The sequence below is a fragment of the Python bivittatus genome, unplaced genomic scaffold (assembly GCF_059951505.1).
Source record: "Python bivittatus isolate LINGU-HERP-01145 unplaced genomic scaffold, Pbiv_v1 ctg000120_np1212, whole genome shotgun sequence".
In the NCBI taxonomy this organism is placed as follows: domain Eukaryota; kingdom Metazoa; phylum Chordata; class Lepidosauria; order Squamata; family Pythonidae; genus Python; species Python bivittatus.
This window is the reverse complement of record NW_028277037.1, coordinates 3655032-3682188: the sequence shown is the minus strand read 5'-3', so window position 1 is coordinate 3682188 and position 27157 is coordinate 3655032. Positions and strand designations below refer to the sequence as shown.

General features: G+C 39.0%; 1 protein-coding gene across 1 annotated transcript in view; it reads left to right on the top strand.

The window, feature by feature from the left end:
• CAMK1D (calcium/calmodulin dependent protein kinase ID) overlaps positions 1-27157 on the top strand; it is a 213719-nt gene that overhangs the window by 109682 nt on the left and 76880 nt on the right. Inside the window, exon 3 of the mRNA XM_088134853.1 lies at positions 18724-18798. Coding sequence (XP_087990979.1) covers positions 18724-18798 — 75 coding nt within the window. The remainder of the gene's footprint in view (positions 1-18723; positions 18799-27157) is intronic.

The window sequence follows — 27157 nt, the reverse complement described above, 5'->3', positions numbered from 1 at the left end:
CCCCATATGAGTAAGTTTCTGTTTCTCACATGATCATTTGTATGCTTCTGGGCACTGCTCTTTTACTGGCCAAGTTTCTTTATGGTTTATAATGATTTGGGGGACCTGAAGATGCTTCTCTTATTGCTGCTAAAAAAGTCAGATTCCACCTGGGACTTATTTCTCTTGTTCTGGCAAAGTTATTCATGGTTATCTTGTTTTAATGTTTTACTTTGTGAAGTTGCTTTTCGAGGTCAACTGGCAAACACGATGGAAGATAAAATTTTAGAATAAATAATTTTTATGTAGCTGGATTTCTGAGGCTAAATAGAGGGAGAAGAGGTCTGGAGCCCAGCCAAGCTGTTTGATGAAAGCAAAAGAACCGTATGATTCTTTTTCAAATTCTAAGGTAGAGTCTAGTATAGTTGGCATGTTGGCCAGGGACACTCAAAGTCCAGTATATCTGAGAAATCCAGTTTGATAGAGTGGTTAAAGGCACCAAGCTAGAAACCAGGAATCTGTGAGTTCTAGTCCCAACTTAGACACAAAGCCAGCTGGGTGACCTTGGGCCAGTCACTCTGTTAACCCTAGGAAGAAGACAGTGGCGAGCCATTTCTGACTTTTTCAGGCAGTTGGTAGGAGTGACTTGAAGGCACAAGAAAAGTATATTTGAACAGCAATATATAAGAGGCTGAACTCAATAGATAGTTAAAAGAAATAACATCTTGATCTATCCTTTTCTTACAACTGTCTAAAACAGGGGCATCTGCAAGAGGTATCAAAAAAATCAAGATGGTACCCCAAGCATGAGATTGAAGCCCCACCCCTTTTAATGTGTTTTGCATCATATATGTAAAAAGGGGTGGGGCTTCAATCTCACACTTGTGGCTGCCATCTTGCTTTTTTTTATGCCCCTTGCAGAAGTCCCTGATCTGAAGGGCTCTTCAGATCTGACTTCTCACTGCCAAATCCTGAAAGGAATGGTAGAAGCCACAAATGGGTCAGTAAGAGATTTCCTCATTCAGCTAAAACAGCTGCCTTTTTGGGTTGACTTGCTGTTGAACATTTTATAGTGACTTGTAAAACAGAAGTGTAGCAGTTGAGCTTTTCCTCACGTGGAGAAAAAGTGTTGGGTAAAGCATTGTCAACTCAGAGTATGGACACAGATATATACATACATTTCCATCGCTTACATTCTGTCAGGGTAAGAAACTCTACACAGAACACAGAAAGGGAATCAGAAATAGTAACCCAAACAAATAAAAGGAATGAGATGATGAGAAAAGGGAATGTAGCTAAATCTAGTTTATGACAATGCCATTTGTTATGTCTCTCCATACCTTTCTATCTATGCAACCGTTGTTGCTTCCCCCACCTCCATACATCACTTCATACCTTGCCTTGTGTTCTTCAACTTCTCACACTTTCTTCCTGAGCTTCTCATCAACTCCATCCAACCACAACCTCCTCAGACTTCTCCTTTTCTTGACTCATTCATTCACTCTTCCTTTGGAATGGGCTGTGGGAGGCAGGAGGGAATGCCACAGCCAAGGCATCAGTCAGGCAAGAGATATCTCAGCCCGCAACAAGAATGCGGGCGGTGAAAGCGTCTCAGAAGGGACCCTCCCAGGTTCTCTGGGAAGGCAGGGGAGGGCCCACATTCATTCTTCTCTGTGTCTTTTCTTCTTTTACTATGCATACATCTTCAGTCTCCCTTGCTGTTATATTTCTGTTGACATATCCAACTCTCCCCTCTGTGTAACAAAATGGATAGAATCATACTCTTGTTCAAAACCGTTTTGCCTCTTTTGACCAAATTCCATTCCTTTCAATAGACCACACATTAATCACTATCTTTCTATAACCACGTATGCATCTTAAAATTTCTCACTCATTTCCCCCCTCTTTTGTAAACATTACTAACAAGGTACACAGTTCATCTACTTGCTCCCGTTGTTGACCATGTATAATTTGTGCTTGTTCACTTCCTTTTCCCTGTCACACCCAACCATCTTGACCTTTGAGCCCTTAATTTTCAGCTTCTTACTCCTCATTGCTTTACATCATCTATCTCACATTTGCTGCAAATCGTTTGGGTTCTTAGCCAACAACATGGCATCACCTGCATAGAAACATGTACCCTGATGGTTTCAACCATCATGTCTCTACTGTCACCTGGCACATTCTGTATATAATTATCCTTAAGTGTGTCAAGCAACCAAGGAGATATCACATATCTTTGTATTACTCCCTGCTCATCATTGAATCATTCTCTGTATATTCCATTTATTTTCATGCATGGTTTACTTCCATCATTTAGTCAGCAACCTTCAACCCTGTATTGGGGCAAAACATTCTGTAATTCAGGCCTATTCACCTGTGCTTTCTCAAAATCAATAAACATGTAGTAAACTTGCTCACATTTGTGCATTTCTTAATGATCCGCTGAAGAGCAAAAATTGGGTCTGCAGACTCTCTTTTCAGCCTAAACCCTCACTGTACTCCCCAAATTTTGCTTAGCGTTACTTCTTGTTCCCTTTCAGTCAAAATTCAGCCAAATACTCCCCAGACACATTTAATGAACTAATCTTCTTGTCAGCTTTGCATTAACTCTTGCTGTTTTCCCCTTTATGTAAGGGAACAATAAATGCCTTCTTTTAATCGTCAGGCCCAGATGCAGCCTGCAGACAGGTTTTGAACAAATCGCACAGTTACTTCATCAGCAAATCACTTCTATATTTTAACATTTTTTCCCAGTTAACACCTTCTACACCTACAGTGTTAACCTTGTAACATCATTTATGACTTTTCCTCTTTTTTGACATTTATTTACAGTATTTAATTAATTATGAAACTGATAGGCCATTCCAGAGAAAGCTCGTTTTCTTGGCCCCACTAGGTGGCATTATGTAATCAATGGGGCCTGGAGCATGCTGACCATGCGGGACTGATGGAAACCACAGGGGACAGGTGGTCCTCAGATAACCAGCCCTCTCCCATGAAGGGCATTATCTTTTCCTTTCTATAAAACCCCTGTATCATTTTTGTATAATTGTTTGTTTCCCAAGAATCTTATATGAACTTTTATTAAAGGTAGTTCCTTCTGCTTTCTCACTAGCCATTGCTTCAACCTCTTTCTGAACATACCCTCCTTCCAGGTGGGGGGTTCAGATCCCATAGTAAAAAGTAGAGACATTAACATTTGTGTCATTTATTTCAAAACCTCCACATCCCCACAGCCACTTCTTTCCAATGGTTCTTCTTTTCTGAAAGGAAAAGAAAACAGCTTAAGCTGGACCAATAAAATAATCAAGAAATCATTGTTTACTTGGACCAACTTTTAGTTTGACTTTTTCTAGCCTGCTGTTCTATTCAGATCTTATATAATTTTGGGACATAATTTTATTAGGTGGATCCTATTTCAGTCAATATATCTCAGCCTATTCTATTTCATGAATTGTTTGATGGTAACATGAGATACATCCGAATATCTTTGTCCAAGTTGGAGATAACAGTCATTATTATTATCCATCATTGTCCAAATGCCATTATGAGTAAGGCTATTATTCTTTGATGAATGGAAGGCAGGCTACATGTACTCATAGCTCAAGTGAATGTTATCATCTAGACCTATGATTGTATAAAATGACAATCGTTACTTCACATTTAAGATGGTGGCCCTGTTGCATAGAAGAAAAAATTTCTAAGAAAGAAGATCTAGAATCTGCTGCAGCATAACAGATGTAGTTGTCTAGACTAGGTTGGGCAGTTGGAAGACCTGCAGAAAAGTCAAAAAGAGAATAAGAACCAGCTCTTTCTCATATGGATGCCCAGGAATCAGTTGTGACTATTAGTAGGTGCATAAGAATTTAAGGAGTGCCCTGCTGTATTGTACCCCTGGCCCATATAGTCCAGCAGCCTGTTCTCACAGCAGCCAGCCAACTCCACCAGGAGGTCCACTAGTATCCCAGAAGGTGGTCTTCAGAGGCAGTCCCGCTGCCATCAAGGCTAACAGTCATTGATCCCCAGGATCCCCAAATTTAAGATGCAGATGCTTTCTTGCCTGTTCTACTTGCAGGGTTATTGTGAATGTACTCTTTAGGCCAAATCGTATCCTTTTTCTAATGCATGTTGGTGTAATAGGCAGAATGAGAACTAATTGTGGATGGATAGTGGATCTGTTATATATCTTCCTGCATAATTATACTAGCAGGTGGAATTTCTAGGAAGCTCTGGGTCTCATGCAGATTCAGATCAATTCATCAGGGGCCTCTCGGACTGAGATTGAGTGTCTATCTGTAAACATCCCTCCCTAATCCACAGGTTGACTTGAAATACCAAGGGAGACTTCAGAGATGTGGCACAGAATATAAAATTAGGTCCTCCTGTTATTTCCTGGGATTTTGAAGCTAAAGTGGATATTGCAAGCACCTTACACTCTCACTTTAAACCAAAGGGTTTTTCAGAATTGTTATTCATCATATGGGATATGAAGGATTCCTGCTTCAGTTGGTTGCTTGTGCTCTTTCCCAGCTCACAGAAGTTGTTCCATATCCTGAAATTTGTGTCAAGGAACTAATGGAACGAAAATGTTTTTGTCCATTTAAAGATCGCCAGAAAAGGATGGAAAATAATTTCAAGTTAGCTAAAAAAAGTGTCTTAGGAGATTTTGGGTGACAGAAGAAATATGTCCCCAGTACAACCCTAGTTTTACAGCTCTACAGCACCTCCAAGTTGCCCCATTAAAATTCAGTTACAAAGCTGCCAATTCTCACCAAATTTCCAGATTAGAGGACTGGAAAAATGTGCTCAAAAATCCCCTAACTGCCCTCAAAAGCAGACACACATGAAATGAAACTGAAAAGCTTTGGCCTTGACTACTAATAACATTACCATGCCACCCCCAATACCTCCCACCAATTCTGAAGACCCAAAAAATGGAATTATGCCCCGACGTGGTTTGTCGTGAAAGGCTGTCTCCCAAGACTTGGTTAAAACTGGCTGGAAAATCCACATTGAGCACAGTGGGCTTTATGCAAAATTGATGTTAATCCTTCGAGGTAGGCCAAACCAGAAAACAGACTCCAGAATTACTGGAACTGTACTTTCTTGATATAGGCTGCAAGAACAGAATCTTGAAACATCCCTCCCTCCAAAAAGAATTAAGAGCCAGTTTCAGTTTCTTTCTAATGTTCTCTTCCTTTCACTGGCTTAATTTATTTTTGCCAACTGCCTCATTCTTTCTCCAAGGTTATCTCTGAGATTCTCTACAGCACTCGAGGAGAATTCAGGAAAGGGGTAGGGTGTCTACAGCCATTGTCCCAGTAGTGACTAAAAGCCTCTTCACAGCATCACCTACACCAGTGTTTCTCAACCTCAGAAACTTTGAGATGTGTGGGCTTCAACTCCCAGAATTCCCCAGCCAGCATGCCAAATGCCAACACAGTGTCTAGGGAGCCTCCACACCAATGTTGGCTTTCTGAATTCATCTCTCTGTTCTCAGAAAACCGACAGTGACTTAACCGCTAATCCACCATTTGGTGACTAGGAGGAGTTGCTAAAATCCATACCCTCAGGACTGATTAACCAGAACAGTTGGCTGGATGATGGTCTCTCCCCAACATGCTAACCACCCCCATAAGCATGTTGCATAAAGAGGACTTCTGTATGTGAGCGTGTTATGCTTTCCTCTTCTTGGGCCAGCTGGTCCTAGAAAAGTGTTAAGTGAATTTTGTGTTCTGCCAGCCAGCAGAATATGAAGTGTTGCACATAGGGACTATCTTAGGGGAAGTCGAAAGGCATCTGCTTAATTAACACTGGCCTCCCTGCCCTGTGAAGCTCCTGCGATAGCTTAGTTGGTGAAGATTTTGCCTGCCCCTGAAGCAGCTGGAGTCCTGCCTGGCAGATTTATGTCCAATTATTGCTTGGCTCTTCAGAAAGGTCCTTAAGGTAGGCACAGCGGCTTATGTTTGATTCACCCTTAATCCCAGACTTTCCAATTACTTCCAGAGACCTGAGAAGCAGGCCTAATCTTAACCAAATACGCTTGGTTTAATGTAACACTAAGCACTCCGACTGAAAGGGGAAAAATAATGATGTTTCTAGTGGGTGTTTGCCTGCCTGTCTGGTTTTCACAAGGATCTCCGGGTATTAAATATCAAAATGCTTTACACACATTGTTGAAGTATGTTTATAGCTGAATAAAGATAAAGAGGAGTTGGATTTGCTGTTAATACACTTATTTTCTAAAGTTGTACTTATATATTTTCAGAAGGCTCAGTTTATCCAAGCGCTGAGTATTCCTGCCTTAATGTTCATATGGCCTCAGTCTTAGAAGTGGAGAGATACCCTGACAGCTGTAAGAAATTGGTGCAATGATTATATACATAAGTGGTAGGGTGTGCCATGTGTGGGTTGAATTTCAAAGAGGTGTTTTGGAGCAAGGGTGGGGGGGATGAAGGTAGCACCTGTCCACTGTTCTTCATCATTTTCCAGGGCCAGGTGGCAGCTTCAGGGGCATGTCTTCAGCCCTGGGGTAAGCCATGACTGCTATGTTCACCCTCCTGCACACTCTAAAGCACCTTTTCAGAACTGAATTCGAAGGACTGTAAAGCTTTACCAACCTATAAATGGCTTTGTTGTGTTTTGACCTGTAGACCAATAAGACTGTCATTGTATCCTACATACGTTTGTTTAGAAATATAACTTGAATTTCGGGTGCTATTTTTTTTTTAGTGGAACATTCAATAATCCCACACGTAGCATCCAGATCAAAAGAGCTTTTATAAATTGAGCCAGCGTTCTCACCTGGATGGTATACAAAATGCATGACAAAATCAGTGTCTTTGAACTTGGTTGAACTTCAGCGGTGAAGAAGGCAACCTGACTGAATGACCATATGAACGGAACAGTCAGTTTAATTTCTGTAGCTTTGTATCTGTTGTTTGTCATTGATGAAAGGCTGGAGCTGGTTGTTAACTGATCTTAAAAAGCCAAAATGCTAGTATTGAGATTTATAGCTAAACAACAGAAGGCCAGATCTTACCTTTGATTTCCTCTATGTCTTTCTGTCTTTTTCAGTGGAGGATGACTTCTCAGTATGCTGTTCTCTATTTATCTAGGGAACCCACAAGAAAACACCAAGCATGCTGATTTAAAGCCAAATGCACTAAGAAGTCATCCCTTTTCTCCCATGCTTGCTGACAATTTATGTTCATGGGTTTCTTAGCTCTACCACATGTTCTACTGTCAAGCTTAAATCATGGTGAACTCTTCAACATCTGCTTTTCTATTGGCTAAATTACAATGCAGTTGGAATCCAGCAATATCTAAACATGCTAAAAGGAACATATGAACATATGAAACAGCCTTTTTTCCTAAGGGGGTGCAAAGCATTATTTGAGTTCTCTTTTTGTTACATTTTGATTGGAAAGATACTAAGAATATATCAAAGCACAATGATCAATATGCTTATATATAAAGTAAAACTATTAGATTGGTTTTTTTAAAAAAACTTGAATATACAGAATTCAAGAATCCTTTAAGTTTAGTTTATAATTCAGTAGCAACATTATTGAATTCATAAATCATAAATTCTATCCCTCCATCAATAAAGAAATGGCTTGTTAAGCATCTGGAAATTGTAAAGATGGACAAATTAACCACTTTTATATGTAAGAAGGAAGCACTGATCTGAAAAGAATAATAGTTAAGAAATGGTATTGCTTTATCAAGTTTTCTTTTTGGCAGTATGGAAATATATCCAGTTGGATTTGGTGGAATAATATGAATACTTGAAAAGTGCCTTTCACTCTAAAAATAAATATTCAACATTTTTAGTCATTAATTCAATAACACAGCCTTTAGTTCAAACATTCCACTGCACCATTCACTTTAAATTTAAATAGTCATTAATGCATTAGATATATAATTTTACATGTTTGTACATTTGTTGATAATAGCATTTACCATTTTACTGTACATGTTATTAATAAATCTCACATCTTTTTAACTGATATGATTTCTAAGGACAAATAGAAAATTTCTAAAACTTTCCAAAAGTGCCCTAAGCCACAGGCAATAAAAACAATGTCTTAGTTGATATATGAAATATTTAATAAAGAGCATTTATAATTATTTTCCAGTGAAATATTCCCATCCTTTCATATTACTGTGTGTCTGTGTGTATACATAGACAATCTCCCTCATATTTCAAAACAATTTACCCTTCATTTTTATGATAATAATACATGTGATCTTTATTCTAGTATTACTCAGCTTATTGTGTTCTTTAATTGAATTGCATCAGCAGGAAAAAAAAGGTTGTGTGTGATTTGTTATCGGGCAATATGAAACTTCCATCTCTTAATTAATCATATTTAATTGAAAACATGCATTTTGTCATGTTAATTATAAATACTCTTCCATGGCTCTGTACAATCTTAAATAAAGAATAGAAGGTAGCAAACTTTTCAAGCCAATGAATTGATTTGGCATTTTGAGAGCAAGTTGTAGATGCTCTCAATTGTGCACAAAATGACTTCTACGCTATCTACAACCAATCACAGAACACTTATTTGCTATCTTGTGATGGCTGCCAAAAATTACCAAGGGTCTCTCTCACAGCGGGACAACTTGTCTTCCTCAACCAAACTATGGAAGGAATCATGGGTAGATCCACACTGGTACAGTTGCAGAGAAGTTGCATGTTATTGGTCCTTCTAGCCCCTGCAGTGTCTCTATCATTCCACCACCAAGACCGGAGAAACCATGAAGAAATATTGTAGGAAGAAGTAGCAAAAACATTAGGTGAAGTTTAGGAACAGCCCAGCTCATCCTAAAATGAGATAGAATGCCAGTTCTAGGCTTCAACAAAAACCTGCTAACCTCCACAGATGATCATGTCTGACTCAGCAATGCCCAGTTAATACAATACTGTTCCTCCAGTTGGCTGTCTGATTCATTTTATCTTTACCTTCACATGTCTTGTGTGGTTGGTTCTCAACCATTCTTGCATTTTTAAAAAGCTGTTTGCAGGACATTGTGTTACATGGTGAACTACTCTCTGTAAAGCCTGTTCGTTTTCCTTAGATGAGGAAAGTCAGGTGTGATTTAATGCCAATTTAATATTATTGACGTGCAGCCAAGGAACAATACTGTATTCACTGCACACACAAAAAAGCCTCTAATCATTTATTGCATGAGCAAATAATTGACACACCCACAGCAGAATATGACAGAAATGTTTTCTACTCTATCATGTAATTACTTGGTTCTTTTACCTATATAATACAGGTAGTTCCTGGGTTAAGAACACCCAGTTTACAGCAACCCATAGTTAAGAACGGAGCCTATTGTAGCAAAATTCGAGTTAAATACACAATGATTCGAGTTAAATACACAATGATTCGAGTTAAATACACAATGATTCGAGTTAAATACACAATGGTTCAAGTTAAATACACAATGGCTTGAGTTCATTACACCATGCTACTTACAGTATACAGTATTATACAATAATACTGTTCCGGCTTACATACAAATTCGACTTAAGGACAGACCTTGGGAACAGAACTCATTCTTAAACTGGGGACAACCTGTACCGTGGGACTATGTTTCTTAGCACTAATTTTGTGTGTTTGGAATGATTACCTACCAGCTAGGCAGAATTTTCTTGCCTATTGATTCTATAGATGTTTTCTTCTGTTTTTATTTTAGTTTTGGGATTTGTATGTAAATGTAGGAACTTTTGTGTATAACATCTGCAAATGCAAACTCTTGTTCTGGAAGTTTTGAGTTGAGCTTAGAGTTTTGAGCATCTTTTGGGAGGAGATTTAATTCACAAATGCCACATTTTCAAAGATGGCAAAGTGGACCTGCGTCAGGAGATTTCTGGGGCCTTCACACCCAGTACCAAAAGAACTAACAACTTGCAGTCTGACTGTCCAAGGATGTCATGCTTTTACTGTTCGATGCTGCCACTTAGTTCCTATCCTGCTTTTCAGAGTGTAAACCTTCAGAACTATGGAGAGTTTCATGGTATGTCTGTATCAGGGAAGTTCAACCTAATCACAGTTTCCTAATTATCAATACCGACCATATTTCTTTCTCCTTGATCTGTTCTCAAATACTTGCGTTGTAAAAGTTTGTGGAGATACCATCTTTGACCTTCTCAGGCTTTCTCAGGATGTGTAATTTCCCATGTTTGATATCTAAAAATGTAGTGGTTGTTCTGACTAAAATACTAATCCCTTCAAATGATGAGATAAATTGTTTCTGCCTTTGTTTTGAGTCTATTGCTATGGCAACATAAAAACAGAAATGCTTGTGCTTGAGGGAATCCTGTTGAGTAGAAGGCCTCTAATCCTTTTTGCTTTGGCTAACGACTTTTGATTTCCTTCAACTTCTGCAGCTCTTTTATCCAAGAAGGAATCCTCCACGCATTCTACAAACCCCTCTTAAGTCAACAATTCAGTAGCAGTTACCTGCAGTGAAGTCTGAAAATGAAAAGTTGTTACACTGTAGGGTTTGACTGTGATTGACTTCAGTGTAATCTTAGGCACCGTAAGCATCATGTATACTGTACAGTACTCTATTTATCATTTTGATGGGGAGTGCTTGTGTTAAAGAAGAAACAGCAGCCACACAATGTAATGTTAGAGGACTAGGAAGACCCAAAGAGACAGACAAACCAAATCAAAAACACAGAAGAAAGCAAAACTAAAGCATGGAGAGCCAGTTTGGTGTAGTGGTGAAGGCATCAGACTGGAAACCGGGAGACTGTGAGCTCTAGTCCCGCCTGAGGCACGAAAGCAGCCGGGTGACTTGAGCCAGTCAGTCTTTTTCAGCCCTAGGAAGGATGCAAGGGGAAACCACTTCCAAAAACATTGCAGGGACTAGTCCAGACAGTCACCAGGAGTCAGGTCTGACTTGAAGGCACCAAAAAAAAATATATATATAGCAGCGAAGACACTGGATGGTTACAGGAAACTGGGAGCCTTCAAAGTAGAAGATGGTGCAAAACTGGATAGCAGTGGAAATAGAATGAGTATTATGGGGAAAGGCATGGCTGACTGTCAAGCTCAGTAAATCTTTTGGAAGTAGAGTTTCATAACATTGATATATATTACTTTCAGATTTTTCCTCAGCTGATCAATATGGCAAAAATAGAAGAGAGTAGTCTGAATGATCCAAAGAGCTTCTGCAATTCTAATGAAATGACTCTAAATTGTCAATGCCCCCCCCCAAAAAGAAGAAGAAGAACAAAAAAAGGGGAGGCACTGGTCAGCCTCTGCTTGGTTGAATCATGGATTTCTGCCAATGTAGCATCTCAGCAGGAGTGCTTCTGCTTTTCCATTTTGTCCGAGGGTTTAATATTTCAGGTTGCATTGCACAGGTCCTAGAGCTTCCCTAAACAAATCCTCACAAGCAGCAGGAACAGAAATACAAACTTTTCCAAGGCATTTCTTGACAAGGTGCAATTACGGAGCAGGGACAAAATAAGAGCTTCCGTGATTTCCAGCGCGAATCGCTTGGGATTCTGTCAAACACAAAAAAGGAGCTTTGTGCTTCAAAGGATGTAGAGGGTATTTTTTGAAAGAAGCTAGGGGCTGCAGGGAGAAGAACTCTAAAACAAGAATCCCCCCCCCCATAGACGTGTGGAGTCATAATTACATGGATGCAGTATTTTCTTATATATTTTAGCCCCTAGTGTCAAAAGATGAAATGCTGTTAGATTTGAATAGACTCTTTCTACCCCAAGATGTATTCTTTGTTTCAATAAATAAATGAACTTTAAACCAACAATTCACTCTCCCCAAATTGCACATTTAATCGGTGGATCTTAGTTTTGCAAACTCTTTTTTTAAAAAATACAGCTGAATAATACTTGCTTTAACCATCGTCTGCCAAATTCGTCTGATGCTAGTGATGTTCTCTCTGTTTCTCTTTCTCTGCAAATTCAGACTAAAGAGTTCTGATCTGGCTTACCATGAAATTAAAGTTCACATCACAGAGAACGAAGCTATTGTGTGCACCTCAACTTCAATAACCATTTTGTGGCTCCCAAGCAATCCTAGATTGCACTGCAAAATTCATCAGCAAAACTACTTCATTGGGAGTATCATTTTCTAACTTCCTGGCTGCCAAAAGGTTCCAGATTCTCATTTTAAGGGTCAACGCCCCCCCCCCTTCCCCACAAAAGGAAAAAAAAAAAGGAATATCCCATCCTCCACAGCCTTCTGAACTGAAAAAGTTGTGTCTTTAGTTTATGTAAATGTGAAAACTTAACTAATTGCCTTTTCCTATTCCTCTCCCTTCTCCACAAAGGAAATGGCTTCATTTCAAGTTGTCTTAGATTGATTGTGAAAAGTGAATTATTTTTGCGGTAATTATTTCTGTTGATCACCTTGCAGCATTTAATTTTCTCTGCAGACTTCCAATCCTCTCTGTTTTCTGTGTAAGAAAGTGATGAATCAGCCTCCCCCTTTTGGCCCTCTGCATTTTCAAAATAAGACATAAGGTCCAATGGATATATTCAGGATTAAGTATTGAATAGAAAGTAGTCAATACACAGTGGAAGGAGAGTGGATAGTATATGGCATGCTGCAAAGGAATGGAATTTTGTTGCAGGAAGGAAAAATGGACATCAAAGAATGTGCTTCTGTCCAATTTGTTATGGTTGTGAGAGTTGGGGATGTCAGGCGAAACATAAAAGTGGGTTGAATGCAGTGGGAATAGGATGTGTGTGAAAGAACAAGAAGAGAAAGGGCGATGAATGAATTATGTATTGGACACAAAGTAAGGGACAGTAAAAAAAGAAGTATGTTGAGATGGGTTGATCATATAGAAAGAAGGAACGAGGACTAAATTTCAGAAGAAATATAAGAAGAAAGAGACAACGGGTCAAGAGGAAGACTAAGACTAAGACTAAGAAAGTTTAGATCCTCAACAGTGTATGAAATGGCTTATGGATGTTCCTGTCTCATGTCCAATTGTTTCCAGAGAAGAAGCTCAAAAGATTGCTGCACAAAGGATCTTGGATACAGAAGCACAGAAAGATATAACCACCCTTAGTAAGGTTGGCTCACTGAAATGGATGAGCCGTTATAAATGCACCTTCCAAATTGCCCAGTATTTAAACACAGAAATGCCCAAATATCTTAGGACAATATTTACCCGAGGAAGATTTGAGCCGTTGGATACAATGGTTAAATATGGAAGATTTAACCAAGTCCCTTATAATGAATGCACTTGTATTTGCAGAACTCCAGAGACAGAAGACATAACACATGTATTATTTGAACGTCAACTGTATAAAAAAGAGAGGGATTGGTATCTTGGACCGCACATTAGGTGAATGATCTATTGGGATCCTTATATTAAAACAACATATTTAATGTGCGGTCAGAATTCAAAAATTACAGATAATGCAGCCCTTTATTTGAACAAAACAGTACAGTTGAAATCTGCATATGTGGATCTGACTGGAGTAAATTGTAGGGGTGATACATAAATATGATTTGCATCTTTTTTTCTTTCCTTTTAATTTTAGTTTTAATTTGTTTCTCTTATCCTATTTTTAATATATGGTCTTAATAATGTCTTACATTTTACATGTTTTATACTCTCTATCTTGATATGGCCTAATGGCTAATCAATAATAATAAACTAAACTAAACTTATGGATGTATTGTAGAAAAAACAATGATTGAAAGGTCTGAAGAAGTGTTCCAAATGGTGTCGGTGTAAGTTAGATTTAGCATTTCATTCCTTTTCATTTCTCACCTTAAGCCTTTAATTTCTCTGGCTCAGTATTTGTTACCTTTTTTCTGCTGTAGGTATAGCGCTCCTAACCCCAGAAAGGAAGAGGATGATGAGCAAGTATTGCTAGAGAGAGGATCACCTGCCTTTGGTTTGAAAGCAAAAACAGCAAACAATTAAGCTTGAATCTTAGAGCAAGTTATCAAAATAATGTGCTTGCTGCTGTCAAATAAACACTTTCTGGGACTAGCTTTTATATACATTAGGGAAAACTGTATACAAAAAGGAATACATCAGGAAGGATAGCCATAACAAGGGCATCTGTTATGGGAAACTGCTTGGAAGATCTGGAGGGACATGAAGATTCTCATACAAAGATATGTAGAAAAAATTGTACAGGCCCTTTTTTCATAACAAATTATAAAGTGTTCTGGAAACAGCATGGAATGAATTTTTACTTTAAGTAAATGTGGATGTGATTGAAAGCAAAGCATGTTTCTAATAGATGGTCGACGATATTAACTTCAAAACCATGAAATACACAAAACGCTCAATTTTACAACTCCATATCTCTTGAATATTATCCTCTGCCTATAGTATGACATAGTATAGTATAACAGAATGAAATATAGAACCTCTCTGTCCAGGTAGATAGCTAGTACAATATTTCTTGACTATAATTTCTGTATATAACATAATATTTATTTATCACAGACATTTCTGTGCTTCTTCAACTAAGTGCTTTATAATCATCAGATCTGTTTCCAAAATCACAAGCACCAGAATTTGCTTTTACACCATTACACTGGAAAATTTAAATTATTAGATTAATTGAGGACATAGCTCTGCCAATCTTAATTATATTTCAGTCACATTCATTCAGTGGGAAAACATAATGCACATGTTTAATTCTATTATTTCTCTTAGTGGGACGTAAATCATGAAACTTCAGTTGACTCATTCTACAAATAATCATTTCTCCCATTTAATTATGAGAACCAGTGCTTTGAATAAATTTTCAGGCCATGGCTGATTTTGAATCTATGAACCCAATTATCAATGCACCTTCCTGCCTGTTTTATTATTTGGAATTCCAAAATCATCAGCATAGATTATTTTGATTGGTACCCATGTTTCAGAGCAAAGGGCTAAATGCTTGAATAATAGACCATCCTTCCAAGCATGGCAAAGTCTTCCTCAAGTCAAGCCTGGCTCTTGGTGACCTTGGGAACACCTCCATGCAGCTTCCTTCCCAAGAATGCAGAAGTGGTTTGCTGCTAACTTCTCATGTCTTTCACTTCCCAGTTTGTTTTATAGCTCTGAGATTTCTCATCCAAGTGCTAATTCAGACTCGAAGCCTGCTTACCCTTTAAGCCTAACCATGATTAATCAGGTGCTGCCCCCTGCTGCTTAATCTTGGAAAAGAGCCTCTTAATCTTGCAAAAGAGGTTAATGGGACTTTGTATATGATTGATAAATGAACTTATTCTGAGTCAAGCTCTGTTTAGTTTGTCCTGTTTAATTGATAGTGTGTGTGCCTTTGAGTGAGTGTTGACTCCTTGCGACTGCCTGGACAGGTCCCTGCGGTTTTCGTGGCAAGATTTCAGAAGTGGCTTGCCATTGCCTGTTTCCTAGGGCTGAGAGAGAGGGACTGGTCCAAGGTCACCCAGCTGGCTTTGTGCCCAAAGCAAGACAAGAACTCCCAGTCTCCCAGTTTCTAGCCTGGTGCCTTATTCACTACACCAAACTGGCTCTTGCTTCATTCATAGAGGTTCAATGAATTGATATCTGGCATATAAGAGACTCTCTCTCTTTCTCTGCCTCCATCTCAATTTGAGGTATAATATATGAAAAAATATGTGAGTTGGTTATGACTAAACCATATTTAGCATGTGCTGTGCATGCAACACATTTTTTTAAAAAAAGAATTGAGGCTTCAGTTATATGTTTGTGACTTTTTTTTTACACACCTTCCCTATAGAACAGGGTTCCCCAAATTGTGAGGTGTACCTTCCTTGGGGAGGTATAGACAGAGCCCGGGGAGATGTAAAGAACCTTTTAGTCCCATTGTTACAATAAATCCACCTTTCCCCCCTTTTCATTGGATTTGATGCTGGATTTGCTACTTTTGTGGGTTTATTTGGATCTGGGACTTCAGCTCTGAGGTCCAAGTTACAAGTGGATGCACCAGGGGTGTCTATAGCAGGGGTTCCTAAACTTTTAATGTCATCTTAACATACACACCTCCCCTAAAAATCCAAACACCAAAATGAACACAAATGAACCATGAAAACTCATACAAGTTTTTTTTAAGGCACCTTTATAGTTAGGAGTGGGTAACTGAGCAGGTATACTTTTTATTCAGTTTCTCAATGATAATGGTGATGATTCTCAAGTAAATATGTATATCAGTGACTATTTAAAGCCTCTTTCTACTTCTCTTGGGATGAGAAAGGTATAATCTTTTAGCTTTGGGTCTAAAATTGCCTTGAAATGCCACAAATCACAGGGCAAAATTGGAATAAACAATTAATGCAACCTAGATATCATGAGCTAGAAATTGCATGTTTCAGCACCATCTACAGCAGTGTTGTCCAACCTTGGCAACCTTAAGATCTGTGGACTTCAGCTCCCAGAATCCCCCAGCCACTTGGCTGGGGAATTCTGGGAGTTGAAGTCCACACATCTTAAAGTTGCCACGGTTGAGAAACACTGATCTGTAGGATATCTTGAAGGAGTGAAATGTGTGAGTGCGCTGCTTATCTAGAGTTGGAGCCTGCCAGTTTTCATTTTCCTGCATATATTTCCTTAAATAATGTTGTGGGTGAATTGGAATGAGGTGGCCATACTACACAAAAATAAAGACAAGGTTCCTTGAGATAAGCTCAGCCCTCAGTGATTTCACAGACACCTCCATCTTGCTTTCCTGGCAACCTTATGGAACTGCCTTCTTCCAGGATCTGCTCTGCAGCCTTCAGATTCCCTCGTGGCCTCCCCTCCAAGTCCAAATCCAACCCTGCTTAGCTATTTGAAAATTGCCCAAGGTCAGCTTAGTGCCATCATCTTCCTTCCCACACCCAACTTTGGTTTGTATGCTTACTCTGGTTGTAAAATGTGAGTAATTTCTACAAGCTGATGGAGATGTCCTGTTCCAAATGGTTAATTAGTATTCAGTTAATTAGTATTCAACCAAAGTTTAGGAATTGCCTATTAGCTGTTTTTGCCTATATACTGGGGAATTTGCCCAGATTTAATTGTTTATATTTAGTTGTGCAAGGTCTCCTCTTATGTGGCATTTCCTGCTTGTCTTAATTAATATTTTATTCCTTACAGCTAAGTGATTCCTCACTTTGGGGTTAATGCAAATTAATTGTACACACTGGAAATTGTTTAAGCAGTAATACCAGCAAGAGGATTTGCTGTTGAGAAGCTAATTAAATTGTGGTCCAGCGAGCCATGATGCTTCTTTTTAAGAAGTCGTTACTAAAATGAGCCCAGACTCTCAAACCCGGGTGGATTTGTGACAGAGATGACCTACAATTTAAAGCAGAGTTTCTCAACCTTGGCAACTTTAAGATGTGTGGACTTCAACTCTCAGAATTCCCCAGCCAGCTTGCTGGCTGGGGAATTCTGGGCATTGAAGTCCATACATCTTAAAGCTGCCAAGGTTGAGAAACACTGATTTAAAGCATGACTTCTGTGTTAAGATAAGGAGCATTGCCGTTAGTTCATTTGAGTGCTGTCTTTAAATAATTGTTTAATTGTTCTGCACACACAAGAATGTTGCAGGGGGTAATATCCTTGACCAAATGACATATAAGATCCATGCATATATACATAGATACAAGCGTATCCTTCCCCTTGTGGTGTTTTCTTCTGAGTAAGCAACACTGTGCAGAGCACAGAAGAGGATTCAGTCATAGCCAAATAAAGCAAAGGAATGAGATAACAAAAGAAAAGATCAACACCTTTCATTTTACTTCTCCATACCTTTCCTTCCTTACAAGCTAACCTTGCCTCCACTATGCCCATACTTGTTTCATCTACTGTCTTTTGTATAATGTGCAACCTTCCCTCCGTTTCCCTGTCAGATGCAGCTAAGTCTTTGCCTACTCTTGATGTTGATGTAGGTTTCAAATGTTGCCTAACTGTTGGGCTGTTTCTGTAACACCGATGGCTGATATTTCTATTCTTGTTTGTTTGATTAGGGTTTTCTTCTCTTTTTTTCCTTTCTGTGTTGTTTTTGATTTATGTCTGATGTTATGTGTGCTGTCTAGAGCTCCTATGAAAATTGAGGTGGCCTATACGTTGACTAAATAAATCAGATTTTCAGATCTATGCTTTGTATTGCTTCACACTATCTAATGTTGGCTGCAAATCATTTGGGTTCTTAGCAAACAGCATGGCATCATCTGCATACAAAAGTACCTGTATTTTCATCTCCCTAACGACCCCACTTCTAACATCACTAGAAGCATTCCTTAAATATTTATCCATAAATATACAGTATTAAATAAATATGAGGATCTCACACTCCCTTGTTTACTTCCTGTTCAGTATCAATCTGTTCTCCAATCATTCTGTTCATTCTCACGCATGCTTTACTTTCATCATCTAAGTTGGAACCAAGAGTCATTTCAACGAGACAGGCAGTGACAAATTTGATTGATAAATAAATAAAATGTGCCTTAAGAATCAATACGCTGTATAAACATTAGCGTTTCCTATAACTCGTTGTGTTATTATCTCTGATATGGCCAATACCAGCTGCTCCAATGTTTATTTTATATAATTACATTGTTTGCCATACTTTCCCATTCACTGACTAATTAGCATTTCTGCAGAGCTGTAGCTAAATCTGAAGTCTAGATCAGTTGTAAATGGAACTTGCACGCTTTACACTGATTTAGATAAAACAGGTGATTATACAAATGCATTTCCCCTGGGTGCTTAATTTACCTTGTCCTACTCTCTTTTATATAGGATCAAGCATGAAAATATCGTGGCGCTGGAAGACATTTATGAGAGTTCAAGCCACTTGTATTTGGTTATGCAATTGTGAGTACCTGCTATAATGAACCTTTTTATCAAATTGGCAATATGCACATAATAATGTCTATACTGAGATTCTATAAAACTCTGGAAATCATCCTTTCTCCAAGATAATTTCTTTGTGGAGTTCATTTGGTGAAACTTCACTGTAAAACCAACTTTGAATATGTGGATGTGGTTCGACCAAGGCTTTAGTCATCCCTTGGAATGAGAGAGCAACAGTGACCAAGAACAGATCACACCTATGCAGACTCTCCATACATGTGGATCCCTGAGGATGGGGCAATCCTGGCAGGGCCCTCCAGATATTTAATCCTCCGTGAGGGAGGCACTTCCTCAGTCAGAGTTGGTGTGCAACTTGGGGGTCCTTCTAGACTCATGACTCCTGCTCAAAGAGCAGGTGGTAGCCACAGCTAGGGAGATCGTTTCTTAAACTCATCTTGTACACCAACTGCACCTGTGCCTGGACCAGGATGTCATGCTCATAGTGACTCACACCTTAGTCATCTCTCATCTGGATTACTGTACTGTGTTCTACATGGGATTGCCCTTGAAGAGCATTTGAAAGCTGCAGTTGGTCCAGACTGCAGCAACGCAGAGAGTTTTTGGCATTTCATGTTATGCCCGTATATGTCAGCCTTCCCAGGTACATCAGATAGGAAACACAACCAGATGAGCTAATTCTACATTATTGTAAAGCTACATTAACAAAATATTTCAAGTCTGAAAGTACAAATCTCCTGCTGTCCTTTAACAGCCTAAGAAGTTAGGGAGGTTCCTTTCTGAGTTTCTTTCTCTGTCCATTATGCAGCTGTGGGCTATCTCCCCTCTTATCTGATCGTTCCCTAGGCAGCATCTCTTCCTCCTGTTTCCCAAGGTCATTCCCACATACCAATACATATAACATCACTGCTCCATAAGCTGCATGGGCTCCCAATGGACTTCCAAGCACAGTTTAAAGCACTGGTGATCACCTGTAGGGCCTTTTGTGCCATTGGGCCAGGCTATTTGTGGCACTGCCTGCCTCCATCATCTCTGTTTGCCCCACCAGATCCAGCAGGAAGAGTGTGCTCTGGGTGCTTTCCATCAAACAATGTCATCTTGTTGGACCCAGAAATCATACCTTCTCTGTGACATCACTCACCCTATAAAACAGTATCCCTCCAAAGATCCAAATGGCACCCACCCTGACAGCCTTTCATAAGACATTAAAGACCTGGCAGGTCCTTCAGGCATTTGGGCCAGATGGCTAGGTGATCTCTGCTGGTTAAATGTTGGGGGTTTTTAAGTGGAGTTTGTGTTTGTGACTTCAGGCATTATGGTTAGTTTGTTAAACGATTGTTTTATTTTTTTATGCTGTCCAGAGTCACTTTTGTGAGATGGGTGGCCATATAAATTGTTTAAATCAAACAGTTAATTAGTCAATCCATCCATCCTGTGCCATAGCAACTCTTACTTGCTTATTTCTTACACCATTTCTTTTCTCAATGGTTGGATCATTTCTCCCATCAAATGCCTGCTAATAGGAGGTCCACAGGATGGGGTTGTCAAAAAAGTCAAGATGGCAGCTGCATCCACATGATTGAAACCCTGCCCATGTATTAAAGGGGCCTGGCTTCAAGCACACAGACACAGTTGCCATCTTGACTTTTTTTGACACAAACACACACCCATCATCACAGATTGCCCTTCCTGCTCAGCAACTTTCTTTACTTTTTACCGGTGGATGGAATCTGTCATGTTTCATCTGCCTCTCAGAGAAATTTATTTATTTTTACTATCTGCTACATTTTATGAAGTTCCTTGTGTTTTTTGTTTGATTTTTAACTATTGTGCATTTGCATTTCTAACTATTGCATATTGTTGTTTCAAATTCAGCCAATTCCTCCTTGAGTTTATTTGCCAGATAGTTCAATCCATTAAAAAATAATAAAATTATGCCAAAAAGTTGAAACGATGTAGGTATATAATAATAACCTTCATCTGTTGCTAAGAAGTGTTTCAACTATAGTCCTAATCCCTATTTTAAAATGTTGATTTTAGGAAGTGCAGCATAACATAAAAACGATAATCAAGTAACCATGCATAATTTCCTCAGTTCAGTCTAAGACTAAGTGTCCTTGGGTTATTTTTTGTTATCTTGGAAATTTTGATCTGTTGAATCAGAAGTCAGCAGATGAGCCTATTTTTTTGACTCACTTCTTATTGGTTGCAACATTTCCGTTGCTTTGTTGCAGCTCGCAAAGTTTATTTTTCACTTCATGCCCCTGCACAAGAAAAAGCAAACAGAATCTTTCTCTTACAGTTAAAATAACTGCCTGCAATTCATTTTTAAAACCTAGGCCATAATATATTGGCTTCTATTTTTACAGATAGGTATGGTTTGCGTAATTTCTTCTACCAACTAGCAGTGCCTGTTCCAGTATGCAAATCCCATATAAGTCACTCTCGGAAGGTTCCTCTAAACTGCAGAAGAAATAAAAAAATACTGTCATGCTTTCCAGGGTTCACCAAATTGTTCTCTTCTGCTATTGAGCAAGCACACATCCAGAACCTTAGAGAAAACAATAATAACTCAGAATTGGATTGCGCATAGTTCCGGGCAGCAGTTGTCATAACTGTGACCTACAGCATTGGAAACTCAGAAAAGACTGTAGGATATGAGAAATACAAAACAAGAGGCTTCTAGATGTCTTGGCACTGTGACTCCCAGAACTCCTAGCTAGTTGGGTCATGTTGACTGTGAATTCTGAAATTCATAATTCCAAAATACATGAAGAACACGGGATGGGAAAAATTGGTGTATCATGTTTTAGACAGTCTTCTTCTGTATTGGAGCATTAGTTTGTTCAATCAAGAGCTTCTATCTTTGGCTGAACTTGCCCTCCAGGACAACATATAATTTAAAAATACAGCACGAGGCTGACAAAAGGAGCAACAAGTGTTTATTTATAACGTTCCCTTTTTATAACAAAGTTCTTTTTATAACTACAGTACCCCACTGCAGAGGGTTGTTGTCAAATTAACGTTATTGTAGATTTTTTTTTATGTTCAAATAATAGCAAGAGATAATCCCAAGAGAGCAATTGTTCAAAGTCTGTTTTTTTTTTTAAGAAAGTTTGTGGACAGGAACTGTCAACTGTAACTCTTTTCGAGGTTTATGTTGTCAAATTAGTCAGACCACATAATGAAATCATATTTCAACAGAAGCACAGTAAGAATGTTTAGAAGTGAATTTTCCCAGCGTTATTAAAATCCCACGTTTGGGTCCCCTGTGAACACAAATGGTGTGTTTCACACTAAGAACACACTGCTGTGTTTGTAAGGTTGGCACAATGATGACATCAAGAATAAAACATCAAGGCTACCTTCTATGAATAGAGAGAAATTGCCAGAAAACATGAAAGTTTGGTCACAAATTGGTCACAAATCCTGAAATCTTTAACAGGTACAGTATATGAAAAAAAAAGCCCCACTGAATTCAACAGAGCATACACTTAGTAAATATTTATAAAATTGCAACCTTAAACAGTATTAGATTGTAGCAAATGGAGGTAAACAACCTTGGGTTTAGAGAAGGAGAAAGTTCAAAAAGGAATTGATGTTTCTCCACAATCCAGGGATCTAGAAATATGAAGTTGGAATTAGATTTTTTTTTTTTTAAGGAAGATTATGTTGCCTTCCATGTTGGAAGCTCCAGAGTGGCTAAAAACATAGGACGTGTGATTGCTCCCTACAATTACATGATACCCTTTCTCTGGACTGCTTTTTGGAGAGGGGTGTCTTATTTGGGGGGAGTTAATTCTTTATTGTCATTTATATTGTTATATTTTCATCCTGTTTTGTGGGTTGGTTTATTATGTGCAATTATTCTATTGTAAGCCACTTTGATCAATAATTTGTAGCATGGGATACACATTCCGGCAGTAGCTAATTCAAATGCCTAGCAGAATTTCCCCCACTCCGGAAGAACTTGATAGGCCTCATGAGGGTAGGGAACACCCCAGTAGAAAGGGTTGGACCTACATGGTACCAGCCTATTCCCAGAGTGTCTAGGAGCAGAGGGCTGATTCTCAAATGAGCTGAATTGTGGCTGTTAATGTCTTAAAAGGCAACAGTTAACACATTGAATGGAGCCCAGAAAGTAATTGATAAGCAGCAGAATCATGAATATCTGGAGGAATTTGGGAGGTGTTAAATTGATTATAATTTGCAAGCATAACATGAGCTGCTACAATATACGTATCCATTTTTCTTACTTAATATCATATTTCATGATATAACATATTACAGCATACAGGGAGGGAGGGAGGGAGGCGGGTGGGTGGGCAGGTGGGCTACTTTTTTCATTAGATGAATGAAAAATGATTACCTCTTTTTCATAAACTAGAGAGAAAGATATAGGAACACCACCTTTTTTCATAAATTTAACAACCTTCCAAGATTTGTCAGGAAAAGGGGCACATATTCAAGAACAGGAACATGAGAAGCTACCTTATAACAAGTTGTCCTGGTCTATCTAGTTCAAAGCTTTCTACACAGGTTTGCACAACTTTCATAGTGGATTTTTTCCCCAGCCCTAAGGAGAAGCTAAGGATTACGCTTGAGAGCGTCTGTATGCAAAAGAAAGGCTCTACCATTCTTAGCCCTGTGAAATAGTCCAGACAAGAAGCACAACCAGGAGTACCAGCTCTCTCTTTATTGTAAGGTTACATTAACAGAATCTTGCAAGACTGAAAGTATCTCCTCTTCTTTCCTTTTACTGTCTGGAAAACTAGGGAGGGCCCCTTCTGAAACTTCTCCCACGCCCTCCCTCCTTCTGTGGGCTGAGATATCTTTTACATGCCAGTTGTCCAGTCTGCGCCTCTCCCTCCTGTCTCCCAAGGTCATTCCCACAGACCATCACAACCTCTGAACTGTAGTCCTTTCCTTTCTCTTGGAAACATTGGTAAACATTTAGTAGGGAGCTGCAATGAAGTCTGGCAAGTGTTGTTTGCCATGGGAATGGGAAGAAACTGGTATACTTGGTCAGATTTTGGAGTTCTTGTTACTTTTTAAATTATTCTTCCTTAACTTGATGTAACTTTTGCATTAACTGAACACTGTATGGTGGAAATGCTCTCTATAGCCTGGCTGCCCATTTATTTATTTATTTTAAAGAGATTCAGTAACATCAGAGAATGGGGCTACCATTTCCAACAGTTCTAGGGACCTTGAGCAATTAGAAAACCCATTTTACGCTTTCTTTTTCAGGAGGTAAATCTGAGTTTCACACAGGGTATTTCCATCTGTGGCTAAAATCCTTGAAGACTGATATCCAAGGAAGCTGTTCAAACCTAAAATAGGATGCGATATCAATCATGGTTACTTGATGAAGGAAAACAAAGTGATGCTTAATCCAGATAAACAGGCGCTCCTCATCTGTCATAGGAGCAGGTCAAGGAGCTGCTAGTTGCCCTAAACTCCACTTTGCAGAAAAAGAATTTCCTCAGCTTCCATCATCTATGTAATGTTGGTTGGACTAAGCTTGAAGCCCCCCCCCCTTCAAGACTGTACTCTTTTACACCCATGAAACACTTCAGAAACCCAGGCCTTCAGTGTAGCCAGATTTGATGAACAGGAGGGTGAGGGTGCCCAAAAGTGAAGGGTGAAAGAAAATACAGCAGTTGGGTTTCTATAACATTTAGAAAAATATGAAACATATATATGTATGTATGTGTATGTGTGTGTGTGTGTGTGTGTGTGTGTGTATTCTGCCCATGCAGACATGTTATAGATGTGTTGCAAAAAGTGAGAGGCTGTGAGTTTTGGCAGTCTTCCTGGAATTTGTCAGCCAATCTCCTGGAATTTTCTGACTTTAAGTTTTTGGGGTTTTTTTAATATAATAAGATGTGAATAAAGTGGATGGGACTAACAGTGCAATTTATTAGGACTGGAAAGTTTGAAGTAGGGCTGTGAAATATTTTGGAGAGAGTAAGGGTTTGATGTAGCATCTATTTGCAATTCTTTAAAATAGATGATTCTTTTCCAGGGTCATATGGGAGCTGCAGACACAGCCATTCAGTCTCAGGAAAAGATGCTGCTGCTTTAAAGAGTTACAGAAAGGTGCTACATCCTGTGATCCCTAAAGCATCTTTCTGAATTGTTTACAAAGTAGTTTGTACTAACTTCTGCACATGCATATACAAGTGTATCACATGGACAGTGTATTGGGTGGGAAGAATTTCTTGGACTGGTTCAGGTGGAATTAGCAACTCCAAACTGAGCAGGTAGGGAGGCTGGACATTGCACAGGGTGTGTTGCTGCATTTATAACTTTTCCCGTCCACTCTTTCTTTAGTAAGGTTACCATAAATTTAGTCTTCTTTTTGAATATGTATGATCAATCAAAGAACAAAGAGTAAAACTATATAATTTCACATCTTTCTTTTCCCCAAACCAACTTATTTTCTCCAAGTATATTCCATGGGGTGGTACATTCTTCCAGAGCGGGCCCCTCAACTGAAAAACTGCATTTCTTCCCCAAATTATACACGTGTGACACATTTGGAATTCTGCCAAAAATTACTGCCCCCTTTCTAGTTCTCCACTAACCTCTTGTGGCATCTTGTAAATGGTGCCTTGCTGAGAAATTCCCTGTCTCAAGTAGAAGCAACCTTTTACTTTTATATTTCCCGTTGATGATGATGATGATGATGATGATGATGATGATGATGATGATGCCTGGGACCACTGCTGCCAGTTGTTGTTGTTGTTGTTGTTATTATTATTATGGTTGATCTGGCTGACTGTGTGACCAACCATCATCATCATCATCAACCAGCAATGGTGTTCCCAGTGGTTATCAGCACACTGGGTGCCATACCAAAAAGCCTTGGACGGCACTTAGAAAATCTGCACATTGACAATATTTCCATCTGTCAATTACAAGAGGCCACCCTGCTTGGATCCGCACGTATACTACGCCGATACATTATGACATCTAGGTTCTTGGGAAGAACTCGACGCCAATGAAGGCTAACGCCAGCTAAAGTACTCGCTGCTGTGATTTTTACATTGTTGTGAAAATAATAATACTAATAATAATATACCAATAGTTATAGGCGCCTTAGGTGCAATCCCAAAACATCTCGAGCACCACTTGAAGGCCATCGGCATTGACAAAATCACCATCAGTCAGTTGCAAAAGGCAGCTTTACTTGGAACAGCTTATATCCTACAACAATACCTTTAACACATCAAACAACATCTGCCTGTCCCAGGTCCTTGGGAAGGACTTGATAGGTGGATAAAAATGCCAAATCCAGTCTAAACATCTGGCTGACTGTGTGACCAACCATAATAGCCCACATTTTTACTTTTAGCATCTCTACACGGATTAGGAAATGATTAACTAAGTGATGCTGTTCATATGTTGAATTTCACATTACAAGGGGAACAAAACTATCCAGAAAGTGGGTTATCTTGTGAAGTGGCAGCATTGTATGTATTGTAGAAAGTAGACCCACTATCTGAGAGATTGTAGAATGCTACAGGAAGTAGCTGTGTCTTTTTATGTAAGGTAGCAAATGATAGCTTGAGCCAGAAAGAAACACAGTAGAGGGAAAAGAAGAAAGAGATACAATGGGTTACTGGAGATTTGATGGACCAATTAAACCTTCGTGCCATTCCAGCATAGGTTTTTATTTATTTTTGCAAATGAAAGCTATAAAAATACTGTATTAAAAATGAAAAGACAACTTTAATAATGCTCATCATAGAGCTATCATAGCAGTTGTTGGCCAGATGTTGTCATTCCTGATGACAGTGGTAGGCATTCTCCTTCTCCTGCCAAGCTTTACAACTAGGTTAGTGTTTGGTTTTATGTTGGCATTTTATTATCAGATTATCTAAAGGCAAAATATTCTGTCTTTGAACTACTGGGAGGCACTTTAAAAGACACTGAGCAGAGAACACAGAGCAGCCTTTAAAAAGAGATCTGCTAACTTGGGTATAAATACCTTTATTATATATTGTAATTGCACAGAACGTGACATCCCTAAATAACAAAATAAACATTTTAGAAACTGTAGAAATAAATCTCTCCGTCCTTTCAAGCTGCTTTCTAAAAAGCTCGTTTACAATGCATTTGAGTCCTCAAGGGACAGTTTGTACATGGAACTTCATGGAACTTTAACTCTTCATATCAGATCAGTGATTGCAACAGTTCATTTTGTGCACAGTGGAGTTTGTAACCAACTGTGGTGCTGCCAAAATGACCCATGTGCAATGATGTCATCATGTAACTGTTGTAAAAACATGCTTGCATCTGATGTCATGGGATGTGTGTGATGATGTCATCACTTGCATGTCATTTGCTCCCTTGG